At 56.5% G+C, this 21,311-nt stretch overlaps 1 protein-coding gene across 2 annotated transcripts in view; it reads right to left on the reverse strand.

Annotated features, from left to right (window-relative positions):
- Positions 1–264: 264 nt before the first annotated feature.
- The window catches only part of FBLN2 (fibulin 2), a 90,530-nt gene continuing 69,483 nt past the window's right edge, over positions 265–21,311 (reverse strand). The window contains exons 6-18 of one of the 2 annotated variants that reach the window (XM_010384472.2): positions 20,319–20,528; positions 19,599–19,712; positions 18,781–18,882; positions 16,716–16,856; positions 12,073–12,207; positions 10,733–10,870; positions 9,638–9,781; positions 9,394–9,522; positions 8,748–8,873; positions 7,885–8,001; positions 7,253–7,381; positions 2,107–2,230; positions 265–1,111 (exon numbers count right to left, since the gene is read on the reverse strand). In XM_010384472.2, the coding sequence (XP_010382774.1) occupies positions 754–1,111; positions 2,107–2,230; positions 7,253–7,381; positions 7,885–8,001; positions 8,748–8,873; positions 9,394–9,522; positions 9,638–9,781; positions 10,733–10,870; positions 12,073–12,207; positions 16,716–16,856; positions 18,781–18,882; positions 19,599–19,712; positions 20,319–20,528 (1,967 nt within the window). In that variant the 3' untranslated portion in view covers positions 265–753. The remainder of the gene's footprint in view (positions 1,112–2,106; positions 2,231–7,252; positions 7,382–7,884; positions 8,002–8,747; positions 8,874–9,393; positions 9,523–9,637; positions 9,782–10,732; positions 10,871–12,072; positions 12,208–16,715; positions 16,857–18,780; positions 18,883–19,598; positions 19,713–20,318; positions 20,529–21,311) is intronic. The other variant, XM_010384473.2, reaches the window with a different exon arrangement.

Below are 21,311 nucleotides of genomic sequence, written 5' to 3' on the forward strand. Positions count from 1 at the left end.
GGAAGGCAGAGGAGGGAGCGGGGAGAGGGAGGAAGGAGGAGGGAAAGCTGAAGTAGTAAAAGCAGAATAAAGGGCCCGGTCAGTGGCTGCTCACACTGGGGTGCCCTCACCCCAAAGTGAACTCCAGGTTTGGGGCTCGTTATTTGAGAAGGACACCAAGGTCTTGATCAATGAACTGACATGCTGGCCAAGCCATAGAGCCCTGTGACATCTGGACAAGGTTGTCAAACTCTGAACACTTTACAAAAGTAAAGGGACCAAGAGGCGTTTTCCTCTGTTACTTTATAACCCTTTCATACTAGTTGAATTTTTTTTTTTTTTTACAATGTAGATGTACTACTTTATAATTAAACAAAAAACTTTAAAATGATTTTTTAAAAAAGAAAAGAATCACAGTGGAACATGAAATGGAATGTCAACTTTGGGGATGGGTCATCCAGAGGAGTCCAAGAGCCCCAATGTGGTCGTGTGTCTCTGGTCCTCAGGTCATCACCCAGTCTCACCCACAGGGCACCCACCATGGCCGTGGCCCACCCCGCAAGCTTCCACTTGGTGCCCACGTGGGAATGCACCACCTGCCATGGAACTTCCTCCTGCGGGGCAGAGGAGGGGTCCAGAAGCCCACAGGAGTCAAGTCAGCAAAATTAAGTTAATTTACAAAGTTATAGTAAAAACCACAATAGTGACCCAGTCCCTCCCAAGCAGTGTGAACCCTGGGCTGCGTCGCATGCGCAGGTGGCCAGTGCTAGCACCTCACAGGGCAAAGGTGGTGAAGAAGATGTGCATCTTGGCCAGGAAAGTGGTGACAGAGCCCTGCCGCCAGAGCTTCATCTCCACGTCCAGGGCAAAGTCCCGGGGCTCCAGCACAGCCCGCTGCAGGTAGACCACGCCCGTGTAGGCATTGAGCCTGCGCGTGCCAAAGTAGCCCTCCTCGTTGCCCTTGATGATGGTCAGGGCGATGGTGTCTCCCGTGAAGGCTGGCGCGGGGCCAATGCGGAAGATATGTGCAGGCACCAGGAGGCCCGTCTGGAAGTTGAGCTGGTAGTGTGTGATGCGTGCCGGCGAGTTCTGGCACTCTAGGAAGTCGTGGCACGTGGTGCGCTCGCACTTCCTGCAGGGAGGATGGGCCGGGTCACCCATGGCTCGCCCACCTCCCCCCAACCCCAGACAGGAACACAGATGGCACAGCTCAGCGGCAGGATCAAGGGCCAGCTCTCTCCCTAATGGCCTGGAAGCCTCAGGTAAGACCCCTTACATCTCCTGGGTCTCAGTTTCCTAGCCTGTGAGATGAGGTTAATAAAAGCTTCACAGGCTCACTGGAATGGGCGAGCTCAGCATGGCACCGGCCAGGCTCATTAACAGTTCTTACCTGTCCCCATGCTCCCTTCTTCCTCCCTCCTGCCATCCTCCCATTCTTCCTTTCTCCTTCCTTTTCCCTCTCTCCTTCCTTTCCTCCTCCCTTCTCCCTTCTTCCCAGTGCACCCAGTGTCCCTCCCAGGGTCCCTCCCAAGTGCTGGGCTGTGTGGCTGGTGGCAGAGTAGCGGTCTGTCAGTTCTGAGGTTAAGTGTGGTTAAGGGGCTGTCACTCGCACTCCTGATACCCTGAGCTGGCGAGTGGCATGTCACAAGCAACCTCCTGGAGGGGCTCCTGTGATGTGGAGCTGAGGCCTCCTGCCCAGAGCCACAGAGCGGTGGCAGGACCCTGCAGCTCAGACAGGCAGCCCCTGAGACCCTGAGCCAGACCACCTGGCTGTACCACTCCCAGGCTCCTGACCCTCAGACACTGCGTGACAAAGAGTAAGTATCTGCTGTTTTATGGTGTTAAATGTTGGTTGGGATAACTGGTCGCACAGCAGTAACTACTATGTGTGTGAATGAGGAGGAGGGCTGGTGTTTTCTGTGTGTCTTTTCCCCTTTCTTCTCCCAACCTTGAACTCTCTACAAGGTACTTATATTTGTTTTGGTCACCTAGCCCGCAGACCCAGCAGTCAGGGGCTGGGAAGAGAGGAAGGTGGTCAAGGCAGGCGCCCATGTCTCGGCCTCTCCCCTGGATAGTACAGGACTAGGACAGGCTCCCTGGGACTGGGACTGGGGTGGGGACACTCACGTTTTAGAGACTCGGACATAGTTGGGAGGACACTCGAAGCGTAGGCAGCGGAAGCTACCCTGGATGTTGTGGCAGGTCTCAGCCTCGGAACAGTTGTGGGTACCCAGTGCACACTCATCCAGGTCTGGGAGAGAAGAGGGGCAATGGCAGGGTCCCCACAGCTGGGGGGCCCAGCCTGAAACTCCCCAGCCTGCATGAAAGGCCTGGGCCCCATGACCTGTGAGAACAGCCCACGTGCCTCCCTGCACACACATGCCCCATCTCACCTGCTCGGAACCTGCAGCAGGGGGCCTTGTTCTAAAGTGTAAATCACCTCATGTCATGCCCTCCCAAGGTTTCTCGCGCTCCAGAATAAAGCCCAAGTCCCTCCTCTGGACGCCAAGCCACACAGTGTAAGGCCTCTCTGGCCTCTCCAAGCCCCTTCTCTTCCACAGGGGCCACAGTCCTGCTGGACATCCTTGGGCTGCCCCAATAGCCTGACCCTTATCCTACCCCAGGGCCTTTGCTGCTGCCGGAATGCTTTCCCCAGCTTTTCCTACTGCTGGCTCCTTCTCATCTTTTAACTCTCAGATCTTGAGCCACCCCCTCCAGGATGGCCTCCCTGACCACTCTACAGTGGTCCTCCTGCCCCATCACCCTCCATCCCACCCCATTTTATCACCCTCCTACAGCTCGTCACACTCTGCAACACACCGAGGCTGTGGTGTGTTGTATGACTGCATGTTTTGTATGTTTCTACCATCCCCCTCCAACCTGGGTTCCAGGAGGGCACGGGTGTTTGTCTTTCTCATTCCCATGGTGTCCCCAGTGCCCAGTGGAGTGCCTGCCTGCATGGAGCAGCGCTCAATACATCTTGCTGGACAGAAGTCCAAGACCCATCACTTGCAAGTTCAGACTCAGAGAGGCAGAGCTATGAGTAAATGTCCCACATGAGCAACAGATGTGCTCACGCTTCCTGTAGGTTCAGAGCAAACATAACATGTGCAACTCCAACAGGCACATAGGCTCAGCACACACGTGAGCACACGCACACCCACACGGGTGCACAGAAACACACACACAGAGGGCCCATTTGGGACAAAGAAACATACACATATAAACGTCAACAGACATATGAATAGATACCGTTCACAAAAGCTCAGAGAAGCAGGGGTAGGGGTAGGGGTGTCTGTGTGTGTGTGTGTGTGTGTCTGTGTGTGTGTGTGTGTGTGTGTGTGTAACCCACAGGCACCCTGGAGGACAAAAGGTCTTAGAAATGGGTTCTTGAGAAACTTTGAGGATGAGCTGCTCAGCCCAGACAGGGCCGCCTCAGGAGGCCTCAGGGAAGTCCGGTGAGGTAGGGCAGGGGGTCTTCCAGGGGCAGTCACAGAGGGCTTCAGTTTTTGTTTTCCAATCCTTCATACTGACACCATGTAGGAATTTCTCCTCACTCAGTCCTCACACCAGCCCTGTGCAGCGAGGGTCACTGGATTCCTCAGAGGAGGGTGTAGAGGCTCAGAGAGGGGCAAAGCCTTGCTCAAGGTCACACAGCAGTGACCAGGGCAGCAAGCCAGGCATGCCTGATGCCAAAATCTGTGATCCAATCATGATGCCAAGCTGACTCCTAAGAATAACAACAACATAATAGTAATAACACCAATAGTCAGCCTGCCTCCAGAGTTTACCGCCTGACATCCCTGTGATGCCTGAGGGACTCTGCGTCAACCCCACGGGGTAGGTGCAGGTGTCCACAAATGTGCCCAGGGTCACACAGCTGCCAGGGCAAGGCCAGGACTCAATACCTCTGGCCCACCTCAGACTCTGGGCTCTTGGCCACCAGGCTCTCTTGTAGGGGGTCAGCTCACATCATCTGTTCACCTCTCTGGGCCTCACTTCCCTCCCTCCATAAAATGGGCCCCAGGGTGGTGCAGAGATGAGTGGGAGAAAACATGGCAAGAGGCCAGGCAGGGTAGAGCTCAACTGGGTGGTCCCGGGGTTGCTGATTATTCGCTAGCAGACTCCACATGGAGAGGGCCTCCTCCTGCTCCTCAGCCTATGCCCCGGGTGGCCCGCTTCAGTGACCCCAGAGCTTGTGTGAGTGGGGCAGGAAGGATGTGGGAGCTTTTTGCTTTGGCTCTGGGCTGATACTGATGGAGATGCCCAGAAGGGAAGGGCGGAGAAGGGTGAGTGGCTGCGGCCTGGCCTCACCAAGCTTGCGGGAGGCGGTCAGTCGCAGGTCTTCCCTAACGCCCCAGGGCCTTGCCCATCGGTGCTGCCAGGCCCCTGGAGAGTGAGGGCTAACGTGGGAGCCGGACTAGGCCCTGTATCCAGGGCTGCCATCGCAGCCTCATCAGAGACAGCCAGGGTCAGCCGCAGGTCAGTCGCAACTCAGATGTGCAAAAGTGGGAGACAGAGCAAAAAGGACGAAACAGGGGAGTCCCACAAAATGCAGCCCCGGGAGAGGCTTCCAAGGGCGTCTGAAGGACCTGAGGCCCAGAAGCCCACAACAGCTCAGGGTCAAGACTGAGGGCACTGCTCAAAGCTGGCCTGGCCCATCGAGTGGCATGCAGAGAAGGGCTCTTACTACACAGAAGCAAGCAGGACGCAGGGTGACTTTCAGCATGGCCTCGACTGATATTTCATACAAGTGGGGTGTGTGTGTGTGTGTGTGTATGTGTGTGTGTGTGTGTGTGTTTATATCTGCTTTGGGAAAGACTGGAGGGAAATGCATGCAAACATGAGCAGTGGTTCCCTCTCAGCTCAGTCATGGGGTCAAATGTCCAGTGAGCACCTACTATGTACTGCTGGGCATTTGCTCTAGATGCTGGTGAGCCAGACAGACAGGGCCCTACCTTCATGAAGTGTGCATTCCAGGGGAGAAGGCTGAGTCTAAATTCCTTCAGATTTTCCTGTCCTTTTTTTTTTTTTTTTTTTTTTTAACTATTGGAGAGGGGCTAAAGGCTAACAGAGACATTATCCAGCATGTTCTTTCCCCCAAGCCAGCCTCCCCCACCCTGTTTGTGCCGAGAGACCTCAGAGTTTGGCCCAAGCCAGAACACGACAAAAGGACAGCCTCTTAGCTCCGAAGGTCAGGAGCTGCAAAAGTGGCTACATGGAGTGACCTGGGAAATGGACGAGGCCGGGGAACAGGCAGCCCCCACTGTGCCCTCGCCTACCATGTGAGTCAGAAGGCTCCTCCAGAAGGAAGGTCTGGAGAGGAAGCGAGGGTGGCACATGTGCAGGTGTGGGGCTCTACCTTGCCCCGATCTCCTGGTGGGGGCTGGTGGCACAGTGGGAGCCTGCAGAGGGGACCTGGCCTTGCCAGTTCTTCAACACAGAGCAAGCCATTGGAGCAGAGGGGCAGCCACCCCAAGAAGAGGACGCAGAGACGGGGTGGCGGGCAAGCCCAGGCAAGAGAGAAGCGTTGGGGTCAGGTGCACCCACGATGGGCATATGCCAGGTCCCGGGAAGCCCTCTCTAGTGGCCAGCCAGGCACATGTGGGCATCCAGGTATCCCTAGCACCCCCCAGGGGCTCGGTGTGGGTCGGAAAATAAAGAGCCAGGGAGTCTGTCCTCAGTGTAGACAGGTTAGCAACCTGAAACTCCTCCAAGAGCAAATGTCACTGCAGTGTCTGATGGGGCTTCCTTGAAGTGGCCACACCTGTGTTCTGCCCCCAGGAACAGGGCCTTGGTGTCACATGTGAAATCACTATCCAGAAGGATAAAGTCGTATTTCCTGCCAAGCTGAGGACATGGTGAGTAGAATCCTTACCTTTTATGGAGTCCATATCAACTTTTTTTTAATTAAAAAGAAGAGGGCTTTGCAGCCAGCCAGACCTAAGCCAGCTTCTGTGGGCCCAGCAGGCCTCCCAGTCAGTGATTTATAGGGTCTTCTCATGGTCTTCTGATTTAACTTATGACTCTGATATAAGTCCGCCCAAAGGACTCCTTGTGCATTGGGACTACGTACACACCTAAGGGGTGGAACCTAGGGGCACAATGCACTCTGACCTGCCCCATGCCGCGCCACTCCACCCTGCCCTATACTGCTTTCTGTTCTATGCTAATAGAAAGGAGAACACAGACAGCTGGCTGAAGTCTACCGACTCGATCTCAGGATCCACTGACAGGTAGCAACCACCAGCCTGCACTGTGCTGGCCTAACTCCAAACCCTTCTGAGTGCTAACTCTGCCCCCTGGTCCCCAGAACACCAAGACCTGCTTTTGTGGGACAAGAAGATGCCCAAGGCTGGGCCAGGACCCTGGTCACACCCCGAAGGCTGCACCCCAGGGAACTCCATGTTCTCAGCTCCATGTGTGGGGAAGACCTGGCCACTGAAGTCAGGAGGAGGTCTGAGCTCTGCGGCACCAAGGGACCGAGGGGCTGAGGGGTTAAGTGGTTGATTCTCCTGAGGCAATGACCCCTTCTGCATCCTGGCCCCTCACCTTGCCCTGGTGGCTTGCCAGGCCCAGAATCTGGTGGCAAATGGCACTGACCTTAGAATTATGACTCTCTAGCAGAGGAGGAACATTAAATACCAGAGAAGATGGTCTCTCTCCAGGGACATAGTACCCTCTCTTGCAAATTCGACAGCTAACTGCCCAGCCCTTGTACATCCTCAATAGCAGGGGAGTGGGGAACCCTCCCATTGCGCAGCCCCTCCCAGCTCTACACAGCTCTGATGAGGAGAGTGCCTTTCTGCACCAGGACTAGGATAAGCCTCCCCATGACACCCTTCCCTACTCCCCGGGATCTCGCCCTACCCTCTGGGTCCACAGACCTGCCTATCTCCTTGTCCCTGCATAACACTGCAGAGACTCGGGACACTGCCTGGGATCCCTGTGGCTCTTCTGCAGTTTCCTCACTAGACAGGCCTCCTGCCTCCTTAAAACCACCCCACAGTATCCCTGTTCCACTCTCAGAACAGAGTCCAGAGCTGAGCACAGGCCTAGAAGATTCTAAGCTGGATTGAGCAGCAGCAAGATTGTCACCTTCTTCATCCCAGGCATTACCTCAATTAACATGGCCACTGGTAGCATTGGCCATCCTGCATTTATTCATCGGGTATGGGGGCTCCAAGTGCATGCAAGCTCTGTGAGCTTTTCCGTGCCTGCTTGGAGCCTGCCCAAGGCCCTGGTGGAGGCAGGGGCAGGGGGACTTGCTCACCCTTGCAGGACCTCCCGTTGGCCGTCATGGTGTAGCCCTGCTCAGGACATGCACACTGGTAGCTCCCTGGCACATTGAGACACCGGAAAGTGCAGAGGATGCCGGCGCCTTGAGCACACTCGTCGATGTCTGTCAGAGAGAGGTGTAGCCCCTGGTGAACCTTATCCACCCACAGAGCCCAGCTCAGCCTGTCCCTGTCATAGCCACAGAGCTTAGGGGCCCATTTTTTAAATGAAGACAAGGGGACTGAGAGAGTAGAAGAGAGTTGCCTGAGTCCACGAAGCAAAACAGGACTCTCACTCCAGTGCTCATGCCCGAGGGCTGCTCCCTGACTCCTACTACCAGCTGAGGGGACAATCAGATGCCAGTCACGGGCACCTATGTAAACTTATTTCTTCATCCCCCTGAAGTCGGGACCATTATTCCCATTTTACAGAGGAGAAGCCTGAGGTCAGAGTGGAGAGGCAATCCGCCCAAGGTCACACAGCCAGGAAGCTGCAGGGCTGGGGCTTGAACTCAGATCTGATGCTAAAACCTTTCTGTATACATGGCCCAGGAGGGACTCTCGGGGAGCCTGGCACAAGCAAAAGGAGTGCCTCTCTGGAAGGCGGCCCTTGGACAGGGGAAGGTACCTGTGCAGGTGTGCCCATCCTCAGCCAGCTGGTAGCCCTGGCGGCAGTAGCACTGGTAGGAGCCATAGATGTTGGCACACTCCTGGCTGCAGCGCTGGGCCTCACACTCGTTCACGTCTGCAGGGACACCAGCAGGCAGTCATAGCAGGGCCCAAGTCTGCCTTGGAGAGCCCATCCAAATACAGTCTGACAGCCAGGCCCACCGAGCTCCCTGGGCTGGACTGGGGTTGACCCATTCGAGGGCCAGCTTTCCTGCCAGGCCCGGTGACTGGGAAGGGATCCGTGGCCTCCCAGGGGTCTCAGCCAACTCACCTCACCAGGAGAAAATGAGGGAATTTCCTCCAACCTGGGGAGGGGCTGGGAAAGACCATGCCAGGTAAATGGGGCCGAGACCCCATGGCCCTCTAGCTTGGCCCCTCGCCCCCTCACTGAGCAGCCTGGTGGCCTTACTCCACATCAGTCCCCATTGAGCTGGGCCAACAGCACCATGAGCACATATGGGAATAATGTTACAGCCCTTCCCTCAGCGGGATTCCCACAGGCGCATCCCGCACAGGTGGGTACACGGACCTTGGAGGCCTCAAATACCCCATTTGTGGGTACAGACGACACAGAGACCCAGCCTCTCTGGACTGAGGGAGCTGAGGCCCCAGGACCTCAGCAGGGGAATTCAGGACAGAAAAAAACAGGAGAAAGGTGAGCATGGAGGCCAGAGAGGGTTGGGTCAGACAGAGAAGGAGGGAGGGGCCAGCGTGGGTGAACATGTGAGAGTGAAGGGTCGGGAAAGGCTCTGGGTTTTCCACGGTGGGTCTGCCCCCTGCGGATACTAGGCAGCATGGGGTCAGAGATGAGGGCCAGCGTACCTTCACAGTGCTTGCCGTCCGCTGCTAGCAGGAACCCGGAGGCGCAGGAACAGCGGTAGGAGCCTAGTGTGTTCTCACACGTGTGCTGGCACAGGCGGCCTGGTGAGGTCCAGCACTCGTTCACGTCTGTGGGAGGGCAGGCAGCAGGCACAGGGTGGGTGGCCCTGAAGCCAGCTCCCCCAGGGGCCATCCAGGGCTGAAGGGGAGGCTAAGTAGGAGAGGGACCCAGAAGGAAAGACCGGGAGAGGCCAGGACAGGCAAAGAGAGAGGCAAAGAGACCAGGTGGCGAGGAGACAGCAAGGGTGTCGGAGGAAGGCAAGAGGAAGAGGCCAGAGGGACAGACACAGGCAAGGCAAGAGACAAGAAGAGATGGTGACAGAGACTGAGGGAGGCAGGAAAGACCAGACTAAGAGGGGCAGAGTCACAAGGATGAGACAGGAGGGACTGAGAAGGTGGGGGCGGGGGCCAGAGCCAGGCCCTGGCAGGCCCAGCAGGAGGATGAGGCCTGCTGGAAGGCGGCCTTGGGGGCTCCAGCAGGTGGGCCCCACTCAGGCAGTGGAGGTGCTGGGCACGGGGAGGTGGAGTGAACAGAGGGCAGGGGCCCAGCCAGGTGTTCCCCACGGGTCCTGGCCACCAGCCTACCTACCGATGCAGCCCCGGCCGAAGGCGTCCTGCTGAAAGCCCGCTTTGCAGTCACAGCGGTAGGAGCCGGGGAGGTTGTGGCACACCTGGCCCTCACCGCAGCGGTGCACACCCGTCTCACACTCGTTCACGTCTGTGGGGGGTGAGCAGGGTACCTTGAGTTCTGGAGCTCCCTCCACACACACCTCCCACGGGTGGGGAAGCGGACAGGCCGGGCTGGCTGGCAGGGTGGGGGCGGCTGGCCTTACCCACACACTTGGCCCCATCATCGCTGGTGTGGTAGCCGCGCCCGCAGATCAGCGGGTTCCTCTGGCACGTGTAGGAGCCCACTGTGTTGATGCAGCTGAAGCCTGGCCGACATGGCTCGGACAGTGACGTGCACTCATTGATGTCTGCAGAGGCAGGTGGAGGTGAGAGGGAGCCTGGCATGGCGTCCTCCCAGGCCCTTGCCCCTCCCAGGGCCACACTGGGAGGGGTCGGTCCTAGGCTCCAGACCAGCCCTGGTCAGAGCTGCAGGGCCAGACTGTCCCACCTCTGTGCCCCACTACCCAAGGGATACACCTCCCAGAACCCAAGTTCCTGCTGGCTGGCCCTATGCCCTCTCACATCTGCCCAACAGAGCAGCTGGAGGCAGGGCGCGATCGAGGTTGAGTGCTAGGATAACTACACCAACCACGTGCCAGGGGTATAGGTGCCGGGGAAGTACAGCACATTAACAAGACGTTTTAGAGGCACAGAGACTAAGTTAGCAACCCATTTTAGGGAAGGAGTTGTTGGGGGGCGCAGAGCGGGTAGAATCTCAGACCCCCTTGGGGACTAGGCCGGCGTCTGTAAAACTGTAAGTCTCAACCCTCGACTGCAGCATGGAATCATTCTAGGAGGTCTCACTCCAAATTTAGAGAATTTAGGAGCATTCTCCAAAAATGGGAAATTTCAGTGGGTGTCACACGCAGTACTGTGTGGGGACATTTGTGTTCCAGTTCTTCCTGGATGTGTGTAGATGTATGTGCCAGGTCATGATCTATCACATAGCCACTGCTGACTGGTTAAAAAAAACTGGATACTCATTCACATCCAGTCCAACCCCACAGATAGCTTCACAGAGGCCACTGAATAATAACTCAGCCAACAGCTCAAGGTAATAGGAGCAGCTACACTTTGGGGGCAGTGGTGCCCCCAGGGTTGAACACTTGACATGCCCATTCACAGGTAGGGACAAGGGGGCTGGGAGAGGAATGGAGCAGCAAGCCAGGCCTCCCTGGTCTCTAAAGCCCTCAAAGCCCCCGCAATGCCTCCAGTAGAGCCCTAGGCTGGAGATCCCCAGCGCTGCAGCCCCCACTCACCCACACAGTTGCCTTCAGGATCCTGCAGGAAGCCATCCATGCAGCGCTGCCGGGCCTGGCAGTAGAAGGAACCCTTGGTGTTCTGGCACAAGAAGCCCGCCTGGCAGGTGTGCGTGCCCATCGCACACTCATCCACATCTGCAGCAGAGAGGCTGGGTGTCAAGGGTTGGGGGACAGGTCCTGCCTTTACACCCAGCAGCCCTGCCCACACATCTCTGCCCACAGACCCATGACCCTGATGGCTACAAAGATCTCTCCGGGAAGCTGGCAGAGCCACATTGTTGCTGGCATGGCCTTTGTCCCAGGAGTAATAGCAACATAACCATGTTTACTGCACTTCTCCTTGGTCCCACCATTGTTCTGGGCACTCTCAGCCCAAAGAAGTAGATGTCATGACAAGCCCCATCTTACAAACAGGGAAGCTGAGGCACAGACAAGGCTCTACTGCTGGGGAGCACTGCACCAGGACCAGAACCTGGGGGACTGGCTCCCAAGCCTGCTCTGTTAGCCGCTGTCCCACACTTGCAGGGGGCAGAAGTGGGGATGTCCCCACCGTGTGCCTAAATCTGTAAGGTAAGGTCATGTGTTCACACTTTAGGGAGGTAGCACAGGTAGCAAGGCTTCAACTCTGGAGACTTTCTGTTTCTGGAACATGCCAAGAGTGCTTCTTCCCCACACCCAAAAGGCCTTGGCATGCTGCCCCCTCTGCCTGAAGCTTCTCATTCAGGTCTCAACTCCAACATCACCTCTTCTGGGGGCCTCCCTGGACCCACCACTTACAGGGGCCCCCGCCCCCAGTCACTCTGCCATCTCCATGTGCCTATGTGGACTCCACTGCCCCCACCACGAGGTCAGAGAAGGGCCACAGCACCCCACCCTGGATCCCTGGTACCCAGGACCTGGCAGGCACGTAAGAACAGCTCAGGAAGTACTTGTTGAAAGGGTTGGATGAAACCCCTCCCTCTGCTTAGAAGGCTGGAATTTTCCAGTGAAAGGGACGGAGTGAACCCTCTGTGGGCTCTACCTCAATGTACAAACCAGGCCACAGCAAGGGGCATAACTGGCACCCAGACATCAGCAGGCAGGAGCAAAGCCAGGGTGGACCTAGCCTGCCCTCACCCTGCCTCAGACTCCCATCTCTGCCCCAAACACCACCATCGTGGGGTCTTCCCACCAGCAGGAAACCCAACTAAGGGGAGCTTGCTAGAAAGGAGGGGATGGAGAGGGGCACGGCCAGGCCTGAGCGTGGCCAGGGCAGGACACGGGTGGGGCCAGGGAGGGGTGGGGCAAAGCTGGCCATTGGGCAGGGCCTCCAGTTGGTCCTTCTGGGCCCTTCTCACCTTCACACTCGCCATCCTTGAGGGCATAGCCTGGTTCGCAGGTGAGTGCCTTGTAGCAGTGGAAAGAGCCCAGCGTGTTCACACAGTGCTCGCCCCGGCTGCACGTGTGCAGGTCTGTCACACACTCGTTGATGTCTGCAGGGAGAGCGAGGCTGTCAGAAGCTGCAGAGTCCCTAGGACAGTGGCTGAGTGCAGCCAGCAGACCTTGGGCTACCAGGAGGGAGAGAGCTCCAGGTCCCGCCCTCAAGGTGCTCACCATTCAGAGATGTGGCTGATGTCTCGGCACCCAAACATCCCTTCATTCAACAAAGATTTATTGAGCGCCTGCTATGCACGAAGCACTGTTCTTGGCACTGGGTGTACATCAGTGACCAAGACAGAAATCCCTGCCCTTGTGGGGCAGACACTCAAGGGGAAAGGACACAATAAATACATAAACAAACATAAATGGAGGTGGTGCGGAGTGCTATGGACAAAACAGAGCAGGACACAGGAGACAGGGAGTGCCCAGGTACAGTGGGGGCGTTGCCGGGGGGTGGGTCAGGGATGGATTCTCAGAAAAGAAGACATCTGAGCAAAGATGACACAAGATGACAGACTGGGCCATGCAGACAGACCAGGCAGATGGGTCAGGGACGTGAAGGCCCTGAGAAGGAAGCCAGCTGTGCAGGTTCAAGGGCCCACTAGGAGGTGGGTGTGCTGCAGGGCAGAGAAGGGAGAAAGAGGGGGAGCAGGAGGAACGGTGGGAGCCACAGAGAGTTCCAAGCAGAAGAGAGAGTGGTCTGATTTATTTGGAGCAGGGATCCCTGGCAGGGGCTGGAGAATAGGGGTGAGAATCCAGGCAGGAGATTCAGTGGCTCGGACTACCTTTTATGGCCTGGGAGAAGCAGCTGGATTCTGAAGTATTGTGAAGCTGGAACCAACAAAACCCACTGATGGATGAGATAAAACTGAGGTGGGAGGAGGGGCCCAGAGCTTCTGGCCAAGCAGCTCGACAGGTGGCAGAGAAGGCCAGCTATGAGGTGTAGGCTGTGGGGGAAGGTGGGAACCCTGCTGGCCGTGAGAGTTTGAGGGTCAAGAGGCAGCCAAGGACATGCCTTGGAGTTCACACAAGGGGTCTGAGTGGGAATACTAACTTGAGAATGGTCAGATGGCTGAGGCCACCCAGGGAAGAGAAGCACACAGAGAGGAGGCCAAGGACCAGCTCCTGGGAGATTCCAGGGATACGCAGCTGGGGAGAGGAGAAGCCAATGAAGGAGAGAGAGGACGCATAAGGGAGGTGGGGAGCCACAGAGGCTCAGAAACTGTCCCCGGGCCACAGAGGCTCAGAAACTGCCCCTGGGCCACAGAGGCCACCAACTCAGAAACCACCCCCAGGCCACACAAGCCACCAACTCAGAAACCACCCCAGGGCCACAGTGGCCACCAACTCAGAAACCGCCTCAGGGCCACAGAGGCCACCAACTCAGAAACCACCCCAGGGCCACAGTGGCCACAGAGGCCACCAACTCAGAAACTGCCAGGGGCCACAGAGGCCACCAACTCAGAAACCACCCCAGGGCCACAGGGCCACAGTGGCCAGAGGCCACCAACTCAGAAACTGCCCAGGGGCCACAGGGGCCACCAACTCAGAAACTGCCCCAAGGCCAGTGCTAAGCCAGTGTGGAGGGCAGACCCATTTACTCCCTCCTGGTGCTCCACTTTGTGGCGGCAGTCAGGTGCACTAGTCCTCTCCTTATCTATCCATTCCACACACATAACTCTGTGCTAGGCTCCTGTGACCAAGCGGGTGGGTTGGCCCCAGCCCTGGCCCTCAAGGACAGGCAGGTGGAGGCTTGGGGGCTCCGGCCAGAGAACTACCCACTGTGGTCTGGACCATCAGAGCCACTTCTCAGGAGTGGTGGCATTCGAGTTGAGTCTACAAGGATGACTAGGGGACCGGGTGGAGAGGTGGAGGCCAAGGCCCTGGGGAAAGAGACCCTTCCAAACTTACAGGTGAACCAAACAGTGTCAGACCAGGCAGACCTGGGGTTGGCTGGGAATGGGGAGGAGGGAAAGGGACAGTTCTGGGCCAGTGGTTTCCAAGGAAGGCTTGGTTGGGCAAGATAAAGACTTCTGATTTATAGGCTGGACTTATAGGAGGAGACCATTCCCAGGACCCCAGAAATGCCCATAACCCAAGGAGCCTCCCACAGCCTGGAGGAATTATGGTAATAAATAGCAGCACCATGGGCGGAGGCTCACCAGGGTCAGGTGGTTTAGAGGACATCGTTCTGCAAGCCCCATTTCTCAGAGGAAGAAATCAGCCTCCCACTAGTGCTGTGACTGGACCAGAGTCACACGGACAGCCATGTGGCAGATCAAGAACGGAAGTTAGAGCGCCCGGCCCAGAGCTGTACCCTTGCCCCATCATTCAGGCACTGCTGCAGCACCACTTCATGGGGGGCTCAGAGCTGGGGGCTGCCTCCCTCACATCTTCTTGCAGCCCAGCCCACCTGAAACACTTATCCCTGTGCCCAAGACAGTCTTCAAAATACAGACCACAAAAGGCAAATGGTAAACACAGGGGAGTCCCTGGCACAGGTCGCACCCAATACTGTCCCACTTTGATTTACATACCTCCAGTGATGGGGAGTTTACTACCTCTGCAGGTTGCCTCAGTGTAACATTGGCTGAGTTATAACAATGCTGTCACAAGACTAGCAAATTCTTTAAGTGGACTAATTCATTTAATCCCCACAATGACACTTTGAGGTAGGTGCTGTTATCTCACTCACAGATGAGGAAACAGGCTCAGAGTTTAACCAACTGTTTTAAGGCTTTATATTAGAAATTGAAAGAGCTAGGATTTCAGCACAGGCAGGCAGTCTGGCTGCAGAGGCCACACTCTTGATTCTAGCATGAGCCTCCCATCTCACCTGCCTGGGTTAATAAACAAGTGCAGAGCAAACAAATGAACTGCAGGAGAGCCCAGTGGACATTTGTGGGCATACAAATGACAGAAAGAATGCGCCGCAGGTGCTAACACGACGGGATGAACACGTGTGCGAGGGGCATGGAAGGATGAAGAAGAGGTGCTGACGGGTTTATACAGGATGAACAAGGAGGGAAAGAAATAAAGGAATGCGTGTGAGCTCATAAATTTTGCTGAATGGAATGTGCCCTTGCTCTTTCATTCCCAGAACCCACTTTGCAGCTGCCTGGGAATCCCTTTTAGTGTGAGGTCTTATCTCCAGGCAGCCAGAGGAGCCTGCATACTCAGGCATCGCGAGAGGGCAGAGCATCATGGGAGGGGTGCTCGTGGGCCCTGGTGGGATCTGCCTTCCCAGACGCACACACACGGACCCAACACAGACAGGAGGAGCCGGCTGGCTGCTGGCAAGCAGGGTCAGGAGGCGCATGTTGTGCCAACAGCTAGAGGCCTAGGGCAAACATGTCTGTAGCAGGCGTTCAGCCCAGCACCATGGGCTCATGTGCCCAGCGGTGAAAGGCGAGGAAGGAAGGGGATATGTCCAGGCTGGACATGGTCCCCAAGCACAGAGAAGACAAATGGGGCTCTGGTCACATGCCCTAAACGCACTATGTTCTGATCTTACTTCCACACCTTTATTCGAGCTGTTCCTTCCACCCTGCATACCCTTCCTGATTTCCAAATGCTAACCCGATGCCACCAGCTGGAATGACCTCGCCCTCTGCGCGTGTCTCTGTGATGGTATTTACCACAGCCTGCCCTGAGTCCCAGCTACTTTGGGTCTATCTTTCTTTGGGACCACAAACTGGAGGAGGACAAGGGCTTACAGTCCTCTGCGAAAATATCAGAGGCTGCAGACGTATGCACAGAGCACTCCCAGAGCCCTGGCGCCTGGCCCACATGGGGCCTAAGAGAGGGGAAGAAAGAGGCATCACTGAGCACCGACCCAGGCGATGTGCAGGCCAGATGCCGGTTATGAGCCCGCACCCAGTCCTCTGGCCCCACGGTCAGAGGGGAGGAAAGGGAGGCTCAGAGGAGAGCTCTGCTGCTCGAGGTCACATAGCAAAGGAATGCCAAGCTGGTGTGCAAGGGGGGCTCTGCTGGACCCCAGCCTCTGTCCACCAGCCTCTGCGGAGGACCCTGGGGAAGGCATGTAGCTGTTGTAGCATGCTCACGGTGCCCGGGCTCTGTGCTACCCCGCACACGTCACACAATCGTCAAAAGAGGATCAACAGCCTCCTTATTACAGATGAGAAAACCAAGGCTGGGGGAAGACAAGTCATTCATCCAAGGCCACAGAGCTTCTGGGGGTCCTGCTTGGAGCCCAGGCCTCCTGCCTCCAGACCCCACACATGCTATCCTTCTCCCAGCATGTCTGACCCCCTCATTTTCCTGCAGCCCAGGTGGGGTCCATGATCCACTAGGCCAACACATCCAGTTCCCTGACACATAGACACGTCCCTGGGGAAAGCAGCCTCCGGGTGGAGCTGGCAGCCAAGCGGGACAAGACGCCAGGACACAAGGGCATGACATGGAGCACTGCGGTGCCGGCTGTGCTGAGAGCTCACATGCAAAGGGCAGGCCCTTTGGCATGTGGCGACAGCGTGGCAGGTTTGGCGTGGAGCAGAGCGGAGAGCTGTGACGGCGGGCGGCAGGTGGGGCCCTGGCTTACCCACGCACTTCCTGTGCGCATTGAGGATATAGCCATCTGCACAGAGCACTGTGTGGTTGACACAGTAGAAGGATCCCAGGGTGTTCACACAGAACTGTCGCCGGCTACAATCGTGAGCACCCATCAGGCACTCGTCTCGGTCTAGTGGCAGCCGCAGGAGGAAAAACAGAAGGACTGTTAGAGGGGCATGGGCTGCCACGGAGCATCAGTGACAGGAGAATGAGACCCAGCAAGGGGCAGGGGCCTGCCTGGGGCCTCCCCGCCTGACTGTGTGTAGCTGAGTGTGCAGAGCTGATCCCCAATGCCCCAGTAAGGATGGTGGCAAGGTGAGACTCAGAGAGGGTGGGTGGCTGTCCACAGTCACAGTGGGGACAGGACCAAAGGATGCCTCCCGTACGCACTCGACACTTCCCACATCCACAGGCGCCAAGAGAACCATGCCACTGAGAGCTTGCAAAGTCCAGCACTTAGACCAGGCCAGAAACATAAACCAGGGAAGGGCCCGCAGGGGTTCCAGGACACTGAGTGTCTGTGCTCCATCCAAAAGGGGACAGGGGTGTGGACACCTTGTATGCAGATTTCACAAAGTTTCAAGAGAAATCTGGAAGTGTTTTAAACATTCTTGTACTCAACATGTTTGGAACTCACTTGATTATTTCCAATGCAGCAGAGTTGAGCAGTGCTCCTCTATAGGGCAGGTGCCCCTCTGAATGCCCGTTGCAACCTATGGCCTGGACCCTGGCTTTCACTGCCAGGGCCCCCAGAGGAGGGAGGGGGTCCTGGGGATGTGCAGACATGGGCCAGGCTGCATGACCAGCACAGGCAGAGGGGCCTCACAGGGCTGGGCCCAAAAGAGGCCTGCCCCAGGACAGATGCAGCCCTTACATCTTCAGGGCCCTGGGAGATGGGGAGCGGGGCCCAGAGAACCCAGCACCACCTGGACCTGAGAGCTGCCCCCAGCATTGGAGAGGAAGGCCTGCCGGTCACTGCCACGTCAAGTACCCTGGGCAAGTCTACTCTCCTCTCTGGGCTCACAGGACAGTGTTTGTCCACATCAGAACATAGTCTCAGCTGGGGATGGACACGGGCTTTCAGCTTCTGAGAGGGATGTGGGTATTCACCCAGGCAGACTTGACTCTGTTCTCCCCAGACACCCATGAGGGTCTCATCTCTGAGCCAGAACTGCCAAACTTCCTAGACTCTGCATACTCCATTTCTGTCCTGCCCCCAGGCAGGAGGTGAAGTCTTGAGACCTCTCAGCTTGGTTCTTCAGATGCCATTCACTGTGGGAACCAACCCAGCAGGTGCTGGATCCAATGGCCTCATTTTACAGTGGGGGGTCCTGACCCACAGAGGCCCCACAGAGACAAGACCCAGACCTAGGCAGGGTCACGGGGGTGGAAGGAATGTGATCCTTGGAGAGCTAATCATCACCAATGTCCTTCATTTGGGAACAGATTCAGCCAAGCATTCCTGCTGTCCAGCCTCCCTCCCACTCCCCATCGGGGACACTTCCGGCTGCCTTTAAAACAACTGGCATTGCTTCCCCTTCCCCCTCTCCACCCAGGCCTGGACATGGCTGCACAGACCAGGGCAACCCTCCAGGGCAAGGAGAGTGGAGGTAGTGTCCACAGACCAGCAGCACCCATATCACCTCATTAGAAGCACAAATTCTCAGGCCCACCCACCCAGACCTATTGACTCGATCTCTGGGGATTCAGCAGAATCTCAGGACCGCCTGTTTGACCCAGGCCTCCAGGGACTCAGGTGCACACTCCGCGGGAGAAACATTGCTCCAGGAAATGTGGAGCAATACCATGGGAGAAGCCCGGGCCCTGTTCCTCTGCAGCCCGCTGTAGCCCAGCCTGGAGTGCATGTACACACCGCACATACAGTGAGAGGGAGTGACTGTTTAACCTGCTCCACTGGGGGTGCTCATCATAGCAGCCAAGACTTTTCCCGCACAAACTCAGCAGGTTTTAGGTACCAGTCACGCCTACCTGGAGGCCCCCATCACAGGCCAACTCAGGTTTGCACAGGTAGGAGGGCACCCCAAGGCACTCACCTTCACAGGACACGCCATCTGCCATGATGGCATAGCCGGGAAAACAGGAACACATGGCTGAGCCCCCAACAGTGCTGCACACCTGCTTGCAGGGTCCATTGTCTGGAGAAAACCACACAGAAATCAGAGACCACCAGGCCCTGGCCTTGGCCCACACTGGTTCATTCCCTATCCCTGGCTCTAACCTACTAGTGAGACACAGAAACAACGCCTCTGGCAGGCAGGGAGGCAAGGAGGCTGGGAGACAAGGAACCCCACTCCTGATCCTTTTCATAGGTTCATCCATTAAGTCTGCTCCAATACCATCTGGCGTCAGGGACGATGTTCTTGGTCTACCTCCCCCACCACTCAGATCCCAGCCCATGCCTTGAGTGACAGCAAGAGCAGCGAGGAGATGGAGGAGAAGAGAGAAGGAGGAAGAGAAAGGAAGGAGGCAGGGAAAGAAGTGGGGGAAGGGAATGAGAAGAACAATAAAGAAGAGGGCTTTCTAGGCATCGCTGAACACAGTCTCCACAACAGGTGGGCAAACCAGGATATGACTACCTCAACGTTATAAGAATGGAGACAAAAAGCAGCTAATTGGCTTGTTTGGGGTCACACACCAGGCCCTAGGCTGCCCCCCACATCACATCTCCTCAGTGACTTCCTCAGCTCCTCACTCAGTCCCAGGTAAGCCCATCATCCCAAAACAGAAGCACACCCTTTGGAAGGGCCATCTTGTACATATCCAGCACCAGAGAGCTCATCACCTGCAAGCAGCCCAGACCCACTCCCTGGACCCTGGGTCCTGTCCTGGAGACACCACCCCCACTGCTTACCTTTGCAGGTGTTGGGCTGCGGCAGTGGCAGCGGGATGGTGTTAGAGGCCACCTGGGAAAATTCGGACTTCAGTGCAGGCTCCCGTGGGGCTTCTGGCTGTGGAGGGTGACCCTCTATCATGGGTAGAGCAGAGAGGGGGTTGGGGGAGGTCTCAGGTCTTCAGCCAGGCTTCAGGCACTTCCAGGCACCTGCCCTTCTCACGCAGAGCACTGACGTTTAATCCCCCACCCCATTTCACAGGAGAGGAAAATGAGATTTGAAGTGTGCATATACCTTGGGAAAGATCAATCTCAGCTACTGGGGGCAGAGCGGGTGGAAGGAAAGGAGGCAAGGAAGAAGAGAGGGGGGAAAGGAAAAAGAGTGTCTAGATTAAAAACCAACAATCAATTCTAGGACCACTGGTTGGGAGGAAATCCCTCTGGATCACCATGGGCCCAGCATTGGGGAGATAGCTGGGTTTTGGTAAGAGCCTGTCCCTGCACTCAAATATAGGACAAGGCACTGGGGCCAGGTCCCTGCAGATGGAGCTCCAGGAAGGAAGCTTCTATTTTCCCTGCCAACCAAATCTCCCATCACTGGAGGCCTCAGGCTTCTGTGGGTTCCAACGTATGGGGTAGCAGGAGGTGAAGGACCCCACAGTGTGCACCTCAGAAATGCCACACTCCCCTGGCAAGATCAGCCCTGCCCACAGCCCCTGCCCTGGCCATCAGGGCCCTTACCTGGGCGGCAAGTGCGGCCATCATCCTGTAGTGAGAAGCCAGGAAAGCAGGCACAGTGGTAAGAGCCCACAGTATTGATGCAAAGGTGCTGGCATAGCTCTCCCGGGAGGAGAAGGCACTCATCCTGGTCATCGCCCGGCAGGCTGTTGGGCAGCTCGGCCTCTGTGCCAAGTGACAGGGCCTCTCGGCCCGCCATCTCTGCCTCTGAAACTAGGACAGGAGTTAGAGCTCAAGACAGAGCCGGCTTGGTCAGAGTAGGTGGCTGAGACCACCAGCTTTGGGAAATTAGTGCGGGTCCTCATCAAGGCCTCTGTGTGCCCAGCAGACAGCAAGGATAGATGAAGCAGGATGGATGGGTGGATGAATGAAGGAGGATAGATGGATAGGTGGATGGGTAGATTGAAGGATGGGTGGATAGATGGATACGTGGGTGGATGGATGAATGGGTGTGTGGCTGAATGGATGGATGGGTAGGTGGATGGATAGATGGATGGGTAGATGAATGGATGAGTACATGGATAGATGGATGGGTGAGTGGATGGGTGGGTGGGTGAGTGGATGGAAGGATGGGTAGGTGGATGGATACGTGAGTGAATGGGCAAATGGGTGTGTGGCTGAATGGAGGGATGGGTAGATGAATGGGTAGATGAATGAGTGGATGAGTGGATGGGTAGATGGACAGGTAAACAGACAGACAAACGGATGGATGGATTGGTAGGTGGGTGGGTGGGTGGGTGGATGGATGGATGGATGGATGGATGGATGGATGGATGGACGGACGGGCAAATGAATGAACAGACCTCAAACAGTAAGAATGAACCCATGAGAGCCAGGTCCAAGTCTTCATCACTGAGTCCCCTACAATAGGACAGGGTCAGATCCACAAGGAAGCTCTCACTAAAGTGTTATAATGGATTCAGACCCCTAACCTCAGTGACATCAGGGAGGACCTTCCTTAGCAGCAGAAAGAGCTCCAAATCTGGGCTCCACTGG

This window comes from Rhinopithecus roxellana, chromosome 1, assembly GCF_007565055.1.
Source record: "Rhinopithecus roxellana isolate Shanxi Qingling chromosome 1, ASM756505v1, whole genome shotgun sequence".
NCBI classification, from domain to species: Eukaryota; Metazoa; Chordata; class Mammalia; order Primates; family Cercopithecidae; genus Rhinopithecus; species Rhinopithecus roxellana.